General features: G+C 37.7%; 1 protein-coding gene across 10 annotated transcripts in view; it reads right to left on the bottom strand.

The window, feature by feature from the left end:
* LOC106869961 (serine/threonine-protein kinase ULK3) overlaps positions 1-10,839 on the bottom strand; it is a 195,009-nt gene that overhangs the window by 77,507 nt on the left and 106,663 nt on the right. For all 10 annotated transcript variants that reach the window (XR_001409483.2, XR_008265613.1, XM_014916122.2 and 7 more), the window contains one exon: positions 6,021-6,096. Coding sequence is in view for 8 of the 10 variants with exons in the window: in XM_014916122.2 (XP_014771608.1) it covers positions 6,021-6,096 (76 nt within the window). In the remaining 2 variants the exon portion in view is untranslated. The remainder of the gene's footprint in view (positions 1-6,020; positions 6,097-10,839) is intronic.

Raw genomic sequence — 10,839 nt, 5'->3', positions numbered from 1 at the left:
TGTGCGGGTGGCACATAAAAGACACCATTTCGAGCGTGGCCGTTTTCGTGCGGGTGACACGTAAAAGCACCCACTACACTCTCTGAGTGGTTGGCGTTAGGAAGGGCATCCAGCTGTAGAAACTCTGCCAAATTAGATTGGAGCCTGGTGTTGCCATCCGGTTTCACCAGTCCTCAGTCAAATCGTCCAACCCATGCTAGCATGGAAAGCGGACGTTAAACGATGATGATGATGATGATGATGATATATATATATATATATATATAAAGAAACATTGGTTATAGAACAAACATTGAATTTGAGTCAACAACTTTATATATAACACAATACCTCAAACATTTAATCACATATAAAAATATCACCATGGTTCTTAAACTCATAAAAAATACATATACATAAAAACACAGAAGGTAAAAATATATATCTGAATAAAATGAAATACAAATAGAATGGCCTATCAAAATGACTAAAAATTTGTAAACTACCAAAAAATAGACAAAGATAAAATAAATATCCAATGACTAAAAAAGTTTTATCAAATGATTAAAAATATTTGAAAAAAGTCATTTTACTCTCCTCACATTTTGTTTTGTTTTGTGTTTCCTGTTTCATGTTCACCCTGATGAGGAGGTCATCGCTGTGATACACTTTAGTGCAATTGAACCACAGTGGTGAGCTCCCAAAATGGCCATTGATGTATGTGAATTTGACCTATGGAAGTCTGTTTATTTATGAACTTTGGACGTACTTGTGTGAATCCGTTGTATGATAGATGAGAAGGACGGATTCACTGAACTTTGAACCTAACTAAAATGTAAGACTACAAAATTATTGAACATTTTCTTCTTCCTGCTTGTTCCTTACACTTTCTTTCCCTCTATTCCCTTTTGTTTACCTTTGCTTTCTTCATTCTGTTGATGTATATGAATTGCAACGATGTAAATACATATTTACCCCAGCCTGATATACAGATGCAGTGTCTATGCTAAAGTGCATGCACTAAAAAAAAAAAAAATGAGGACTTGAAATTCATTGGATAGGCCTGGGCAGAGAAGTGTAGCATGGTAACAAAGCCCAAATCCAGTCTATGATGAGCGCCAATGAGTGCATACCCTCTAATTTCAAATAGTTGAATGTGGTTTTCTAGCAGCGTTTTACAAAGCAGTTCTTGATGAATGACAGGCTAAAGGGAGCACTTTAATGCCTGCCTCAACAGTTTGCCATAATTGTTGGACGTGGTAGACATGGTGAACTCCTGCACAAGACATAGATTGCTGGTAGCTATGGTGAAAGAAGTGGTGTGGTAAACTTGTCTGAAAGGTGTGAAGACAGACATTTTCCTCTCCAGCCAGGCTCTGATCAACTTCTTGAAGTAATACTTGAAGAGGAAGGTAAGAGTAGAGAGGCAGATGCTGCTTTCTAGTGTGTTTAACAATAGGTGGGTATGAGTGGTGAGACTAGTGAGGCTGAATGGGTCACCCAGAGTAAGGGAGGGAAACAGGGAGACTATCTCATCATCATCATGATTATTATTAGTTGTGTTAATATTGTTACTATTACAAAAAATATATTTGAAGTGTTTTTGAAATGTCATTATGGCAATTGAAATTAAAAGCACATGTGTGCATATATAAACACATATATGTATATAAATATCTTTGTATGAATAAACATATTGATATATATATTTAATTATATATAAACACTCACACATTAGCAATGTAAATGAATACTTCTCACAAATTTTAAAAGAAATGATAAAATATATATTTTCCCAAATTTCTTGGTATATGAAAAAAGTTTTCTCTTGCTTTTTTCTAATTCTGATTTATTAAGTAATTTACTTGTTTATTTATCTCATTTATATATTTCAAATTGTTAATTAATGGATTAACATTTGATCAAAATATGATAGCCTAAATTTCCTGCTGTGACTAATAGTAATAATCCTTGAGATCTTGTTACAAAAAATAATTTCCTAAGAAAGTTAATCAGATCCTTGTGTCAGCAGAGTTTTTATCCAGATCAATCAAGCTTTCTCTCTCTCTCTCTCTCTCTCTCTCTCTCTCTCTTTCTCTTTCTCCCTCTCTCTCATTTACTCCCAGCCTCCTCTGTTTCTAATGCAAACATCATTGCCAACACAACCATACCAATAACAAAACATTAACATAATTACAAAAATCACCACCCCCACCCTAACACACCACACAATTCTTCTACATAATCACCACATAACTCTCAGCATGAGTCAATATTTGCTGTCCTGCCAGAAATAGCAGCTAAATCTTTTTCAACTCATACTGTACTGCCTCAAATGAAGGACACATTGGATAATGTAGTCCCTACTGTAGTACATTCACACTGTCTCCCTCTTAACAGCAGAGTCCTCATTAGCACAAGCTTAGCCTAACTCTGTTTTAGGACAGTATATTTCCCACAGCTACATGTTCAACCATCAATAAAACACTTAGGAACATAATGTTAATGCTGAAAATATTGTTACAATGCTATCCTAAGATCTTTACTTCAACTTTTCTTCATTCAGTCTATGTACCCTCAGTATACTTCTTAGAATAATTAAATAAAAGATTCTAAATAAATGCAATGGAAGCATTCTACTTTCTTGGTAGTACAGTGCTCTCATGCACAAAATTAAAAAATACGTTAGTCAGATGGTCAGAAATACTAAAGATATTTGGTAATTTTTTTCCATTAATCTCAGAAATAACCCCTTCTTGGGGAATTGAAGTGTATCTGTTTTCATACATAAGAAGGAACCTCTGATTAGACACTTGACCTGATAGACTTTGCAGCCAAGTTTCCCTTAAATTATATCCTACCATCTTAAAAATGATCATATCTAAGATTACATTTGATAATGTTGATAGTGGATAGCTGATGCTTAAAAAAGAAAAAAAAAGAGGGATAAACAACAATAGTAGAGAGAATCGGTAATGATACTACAGACACAACAGGATAGTTTTTAACTAAAATGTATAAGAACACCGTTGACACTAAAAAGATTTACATTTACATATGCATGTACCTCATCATCATCATTTAACGTCCATTTTCCATGCTGGTATGGGTTGAACAGTTCGCCTGCTAAACACGCTTTTACCTGTGTAAAAGCACAGGTACTTTTACATGGCACCAGTGTGGATACTTTTTATGTGGCACCATCACTCACAAGCCTGCAAGATTAGGATCACTCAGCAGAAGAGGAATGCAGGGGACATGCCTGTATGCAAGGACAACTATGCTTTTACTTAGCAAACTGCCAGGAATCACAGTCCCTTGTCATCCCCTCTGTGAGGCCCAACATCTGAAGATCCTTTCTCACCACTTCACCCTACATCTTCCTGGGTCTACTCTTTCTACATGTTCCCTCCACAGTTAGAGATCAACACTTCTTGATGCATCTATCCTATGCATTACATGACTGTACCCGTGCAGTCTTTTCTTTTGCACACTACATCTGATGCCTCGTAAACCCAGTTTTTCTCTCAAATTATTTAAACTCTGTTATATATGCACACTGACATTACCCATCCAGCAGAGCATACTGGCTTCATTTCTATTAAGCCTTTGCATATCCTCAGTAGCTACAGCCCATGTCTCACTGCCATGTAGCATAGCTGTTCATACACAGTCATCATACAACCTTGCCTTTCCCTTGAGGGTGAGGCCCTTCATTACTAACAGGTAATAGCTCTCTGAACTTTGCCTAGCCTATTCCTGTTTTAGCAGATATACTTTCAAAACAACCTCCTCTACTGCTAACCCAATCACCTAAGTAATGAAAACTGTCTACTACTTCTAAGGATCTTCTTGACATTTGAGGGAGTTTACTTTTGTACATTCCTAGTGTTTAATGTACTTTCACATCTGCCACATGTAAAGACTATTTTCTCTGTTAGTCTTCCAGTGATACTGCTGCACCTCTTATGTGTCCATAGCTTGCACTGGGTACTCTGAATGGAGTTTCTCCTGACATCTTTTCTACATATTGAGCAGGGTCATCTCCCTGAAGGGATCTCTGATTTGTCTGTTTTCCTACTTATTAGGACTTTGGTCTTTGCTAAATTAACTCTAAGGTCCTTTGATTCCAGACCTTGCTTCCATACCTGAAATTTCTTCTCTAGTTCTGGTTGTGATCCTTCAATAAGAAAAAGGCCACTGATATAGAGAAGCTCCCAAGGGCAGCCAGTCTGAAATTCCTCTAGGGGCTGAGAACCAATCCCTGGTGGACTCCTACCAGTACACTAAATTCCTTACTATACTCATTGGCTACATGCACCTTACTGACAGCATCCCTGTACATGGCTTTTCCAGTTCTCATTAAACACTCATCTATCCTTAGCTTCCACATTGACCACCAGGTAAGGAAGAGAGCAACCCTGTAAAAGGCTTTCTCCATGTCAACAAAAGCCAGATACAGAGGTTCATTTTCGGCCAAGTACATCTCCTCAGGAAGACGGTGATGCTTCTATCAGGCACAAACCCAAACAGCATCTCATCTAGGTTAACTCTCTTCCTAATTAATAGAGTTATGACCCTTTTCTGTGATTTTCATCACCTGGTCCAGCAATTTGATGCCTCTGTAATTATTTCTGTCTAAGCCATCACCTTTGCCTTTGTAGCAGTTGACTATAATGCTGTTACACCAATTGTTGGGTACGACTCCCTCATGGACAACCTGATTAACTATATGGGTGACTAGGTGATATCCCACTCTGCCAGATATTCAAAGCATCTCAGCAGTGATTTCCGATAGGCTGGGGGCTTTCCTTGTCTTCACATCCTTAATTGTTCAATCTGCTAGGTTACTGTCGATTTGAATAGCCAAGGACATCCAGCCATAAAAACCATGCCAAAACAGACACAGAAGTATGCAGGCTCTTGTCTAGCCAGCTCCTGTCAAACCATCCAATCCATGCCAGCATGGAAGGAGGGTGTTAAATGATGATGATGATGATGATGAGTCCCTCTATTGGGTCCACATTAGGCAGGCCCTCCTGCTCCCATGCACTCTCTACATTTAGCAACCATATAAATGATGAACACTTTCAAATAAAGAGAAGTAAACTGCTACCAAACACAGCCTGTGGTCTGTTTTTCGATCCTTGATTGAAGATATTTTAAACATGCTGCTTACATATAACAAATGGTAGAGATGGAAAATGGAATAGATGATAAACTTTATTGCTAACAATGAATGTTTCAACCCATCTTGCATCAATCCCTTGTGGGTGGAACACTACAACTGGTTGTGGTGCATTCTTTGGTGCAGAAGTGCTTCATCAAGTGATTTTACAAGGCATATCTCATTAAATAAACCCTGTTTCACTTGGGTTTAATATAGCATGTTGTTAGTGACTCTTGGGCAGAAATGGTGAGGGACAGATATATATTAGTACAGCAAAACTTACTTAATCCACATTATAAAGGGGTTTGTGTTAGGAAGGGCATCCAGCAATAAAAGTCATACCAAAATGAACAAAAGTAACATGCAGTAAAAGGGGCTCTATAGTTTTGACAAGGTCAACTCTAGAGTCTGTAGTAAGTTAAAATAGCACCCAGTCCATGTCATGTTAAGTTGTTGGTGATAAGAAGGACAGCCAACAATAAAAACCATGCCAAAAATAATGATATACATCACAGAGTTAACAAGCTATTCCCTATTATTGTGTGGGCTAGCATGGAAAAACAAACAATGATGATGATATTGAGGAGGATGAGGATTGAAAATATGAATATCCACTAGGTTTAACATTTTTACTTAGGAGTTTATAATTCCTTTACAAATTATTCAAGATTTATTTGAAACCCTAACTTTTCTCAGTTCTTTTATTTTGGTAGCAGTTGTTGTATGAGGGAATCGAGAGAATGCTATTATGTCCATTTCTCATTGGTTATTGACATACTTTATCTTTTCTATTCATAACAAGTTTCTTACAGCAACCAGGAAATACACCAAATGCACCCCAAAATAGCAATAACAACAAGAAATAGCTCACTTTTTAATATTTTCAATAAGACCTCCAAAGACCCTTCATAGTGACTCAAAGCTGCTTTATAATTTTCCTTCTTAACCTGAAAAAAAAACGGAAAAGAAAAACAATGGTTATTTACATATACAGAGATGTGTGTGCGTGTGGGTGTGTGTGTGCGTGTGTGCATGCATGTGTGTGAATATGTTTGTGTGATCAACAAACAGCCCAAAGGCTGAATATGCTTTCATAGTAGGTTGTAAATAATGATACTGTTTGTATGGATGGTAATCTTCTTTTCGTGTAGCATGCAAACAATGCCATTTCAAAGGGAAGATACAAACACACACATGTATATGATTGGCTCCCTACTGTCTCCATCTATAAATTTCACTCATAAGGCATTGGTCATCTTGAAGCCATAGTCAAAACCTGACCCAATGACTTACAGTAACATGCATGTGGCTCTGAAGCAAACTTCTTAACTACTCAGTCATACCTATGCTTATAATAGGCCACACCAGTGTCTATCACACATATAAAATGCACAGATGTACAACAAATGTGCACATAGTAGAGAATATTTGTTTGAAGCTGATGAGTCATTTGATTACTACTCTGAGTTTCTTATCAAGAACAGTGATCCAGAGAACAAAGAAATCTTTTTGTGACCCCCAAAAAGTGAGTAGAAAACTGAATAGCAATGGAGTTGTCCTAATCAAAGCACAGTTCAGAATGAATTGGCTTATTTGATCAACATGTGCAACATTTCAAGAATAAGACAAGAAAGAACCAGCAAATGGTTTTTCTTTGGTCTTGTTTGCATGCTGTTTGCTCCAGGATGTAGCTTTCATGACAAGTGAATGCTACATCTTGGAGTCAGCCACCACTGAACTGAAAAGCCTTTAGCAAGCTCCTAGCATACTACTGTAGACCATTCATAGCATGAACAGTTCAAAATGATTCAATGCAACTTGGACATTGCAACTCTTCAAATCTCTAGGTACCTGCTCCCTCCATTCTTTACACACCCATACATTTTGATCAGATAATTTTCAATGGAATTAATTGTTGATAGTTTGATTGTAATATAAACATGTGTTATTAACATCAGAATAACATCCTACATATTAATTAATGGTACAAATACAGTGGAAAGAATAATTAAAAAATAAATTCCATTCTCATGGACGTTTAAATCTGTGCAGCTTCACAGTTTAGAATAAATTATTTCAAGAGAACTTTATTTATCAGTTAAATCTTTCTCAACCAGCCCACCAGTTTCTAAGTAACAGGGCATAATCAAAAGTTCTAACCATGCAGCTGATATAATACAATTAGTCATTTTGGAAAATCCAAACTGCTTTAATGGTATCAAACGTATGTTTTTACTCATGTTGCTAATGTTGTTTTGTTGCAAACAACTTTATGGAATTACGAAAACTAATGATGACCTTAGCTGTTGTTATTGTTGCTAAGCCCTAAGCCAGCAAACTTATTTATCAAAAGCATAATGTGTCTTTCCTTTTTTTAAAATGGTATTGTGTAATTTAAGAAGGACCTGTCTGCTGTTTGTAACATTTCAAGTGCCTATATAGAGAATATCTTTGCAAAGCTGGAAACTTAGATTTCATATAACAAAGTGAAGAGTGGTAGAGAATACTAAGATATTGCAAAATGAGTAAATGTTAGAAGGCTACTGATTAAAATTTTCATTTATTTAGTATTAATTTCTAACATAGGCACAAAGCTGAAATTAAGGGAGTAGGGTTTAGTCTATAGCAATTGCAGTATTTCACTGGTTCTTTATTTCATTGACCACAAAATGATAAAAAGAAAAATTGATTTTGGCAGGATTCATCATCATCATCATCATCATCATCATTAAAAAACATCTTTCATACTGGTACTGTCCAAACCATGCCAGCATGGACAACACATGTTAAATGATGATAATGACAGAAGTGTCTTTATAATATTGATCCTGTATGATTTTCCTAAACACATTTTTACTATATTTCAAACTACTGATACAGTGATTGGGTTGCTTCTGCATGCATCTGTATTCCAAAATAAGAAAGTACTCTTCTTGTAGAACTCCAGCTACCTAACTGGACTGATATATTGATACACCATATCAATTGTAACTTTGCTTCAAAAATCAGTTATATCAAACATCATTCTTTTATACATAAAAACTTTGTCTTTATATCCACTCCTTCATGAACAAATGAATTAATATACACAGTAGGTGCAGGAGTGGCTGTGTGGTAAGTAGCTTGCTTACCAACCACATGGTTCCGGGTTCACTCCCACTGCGTGGCACCTTGGGCAAGTGTCTTCTACCATAGCCTCGGGCCGACCAAAGCTTTGTGAGTGGATTTGGTAGACGGAAACTGAAAGAAGCCTGTCGTATATATGTATATATATATATGTGTATGCATGTGTTTGTGCATCTGTTTGTCCCCCCAACATCACTTGACAACCGATGGTGGTGTGTTTATGTCCCCGTAACTTAGCGATTCGGCAAAAGATACCGATAGAATAAGTACTAGGCTTCCAAAGAATAAGTCCAGGGGTCGATTTGCTCGACTAAAGGCGGTGCTCCAGCATGGCTGCAGTCAAATGACTGAAACAAGTAAAAGAGTAAAAGAGTACATTTGTAATGTAATATGCCATTCAAAGGACTTACATGTTATTGTTGAGCTCTGGTCAACCCTTATTGAGCAGGCTTATGATGCATTTCAATTATGACCACCCTATTTTATCTCAGGCATTGTGAACTTTAGACTACATTATCCAACGTTTGAGGGAAATTCATAGTTAATCCTAACAGGACAGTCAATCCATGGAGGCTTACTTGTTGGCTCAATCTCGATCTACTATAATATTATGTTTTCAGAGTGTGTTGTTGATACATGAGGAAGGGAGGTAGGGGGATATGTATGTAGATATATGTTGGTATGTATATATGTATGTATCAAACATAATCATTTTAATGTCCACTTTTCCATGCTTATATGGGTCAGAGTGTATTGAGGCAGATTTTCTTTGGTCTTCCTGTCACTAACCCTCACCTGTTTCCAGGCAAGGTAATATTTCTCCATAGCCAGACATGTGTTAGCAGACTATTGGAAATAATCAACACAGTGACACACATTTACAACTATTCTGCAATGTCAGGACAAGGAGAAACAAAACATATCTTCACACACACATGCATACATACTCATATTTACATACAAAAATATATTTACATGCATTAGAATGTGACTCGTCATATGACAGATAATATTGGTAGTATACTTTTGTCTCTATGGGTAATATCAGGAAATATGGCGTACATACAATAATTATAATCTAACTTTTATCACATTTCTTGGTGCTTATACAAAGTGATGGAATGAATACTAATTTTTATAGGAAGAATATTTATTACCTTAAATTAAATAAAACAAATTTCTTATTTGTATATCTCTTCCCATGACTAATGTCATTTACTCCCTCTCCACCTCCTCCACATCTATGATCCTTTCTCTCTCACTGCATCTGTACCTGGCTTTTGTTGACATGGAGAAAGCCTTTCACATGGTCCCCTGATCCCTTATCTGGTGGTCAATGTTGAAACTAGGGATAGATAAGTGGTCAGTAAGAGCTGTACAAGCCCTGTACAGGGATGCTGTCGGTAAGGTGCGGGTTGGCAATGAGTACAGTGAAGAATTCTGGGTAGGAGTAGGGATCCACCAAGGATCAGTCCTTAGACCCCTCTTATTCATCATAGTCCTTCAGGTAATAACAGAAGAATTCAAGACAGGCTGCCCTGGGAGCTTCTCTATGCTGATGACCTTGCTCTAATAGCTGAGTCACTCTCAGAACTAGAGAAGTTTCAGGTGTGGAAGCAAGGTTTAGAATTGAAGGGCCTTTGAGTCAACCTAGCAAAAACCAGTCTTAATAAGTAGGAAGACAGACAAACCACAAATCCCTTCAGGTAGATGGTCCTGCTCGATCTGTAGAAAAAGGCATAGGAAGAAACTCTGGGTGAAAAAGTGTCAGGCCCTAGCAGTAGAGGGAACCTGTGGAAGAGATAGACCCAAGTAGGCCTGGGATGAGGAGGTGAAGCACGACCTATGAACGCTGGGCCTCACCAAGGCGATGACAAGTGACCAAGACCTTTGGAGATATGTTGTGCTTGAGAAGACCTGGCAAGCCAAGTGAGATCATAACCGTGGCCTATGCCAGTGCAGCATAACCAGCCCATTTATGAGTACCTTTCAATAATTGGGCAATAAACTATGCTTGCGAAGACCTGTTGAGGCAAGTGAAGTAGTTGTCATGGCCGATGACAGTACTGCCTGATTGGCACCCATGCTGGTGACATGTAAAGAGCACCATTCAAGTATGGTTGTTGCCAGTGCTGCCTGACTGGCCCCCATGCTGATTGTAGCTGATGTCAGTACCCTGACTGGATCCCAGGCCAGTGGCATGTAAAAAGCACCATCCGAACATGATCACTGCCAGGCCTGCCTGACTGGCTCCTGTGCCAGTGGGACGTAAAAAGCACCCACTACACTCTTGGAGTGGTTGGCGTTAGAAAGGGCATCCAGCTGTAGAAACATTGTCAGATCAGATTGGAGCCTGGTGCAGCCACTGGCTCTCCAGACCTCAGTCAAATTATCCAACCCATGCCAGCATGGAAAATAGACGTTAAACGATGATGATAATGATGATGATACATGTACATATTTATATATATACCCCCCCCCACACACACACACACATATATATACACACATGTGTCAGATGTGTTAGTTAGTCATCCCATTCATAATTTTCTTTTATTTCTAAA

Source organism: Octopus bimaculoides, chromosome 15 (assembly GCF_001194135.2).
Source record: "Octopus bimaculoides isolate UCB-OBI-ISO-001 chromosome 15, ASM119413v2, whole genome shotgun sequence".
Classification (NCBI taxonomy): domain Eukaryota; kingdom Metazoa; phylum Mollusca; class Cephalopoda; order Octopoda; family Octopodidae; genus Octopus; species Octopus bimaculoides.
The sequence above is the reverse complement of the archived record's forward strand: the minus strand, read 5'-3'. Positions and strand labels throughout refer to the sequence as shown.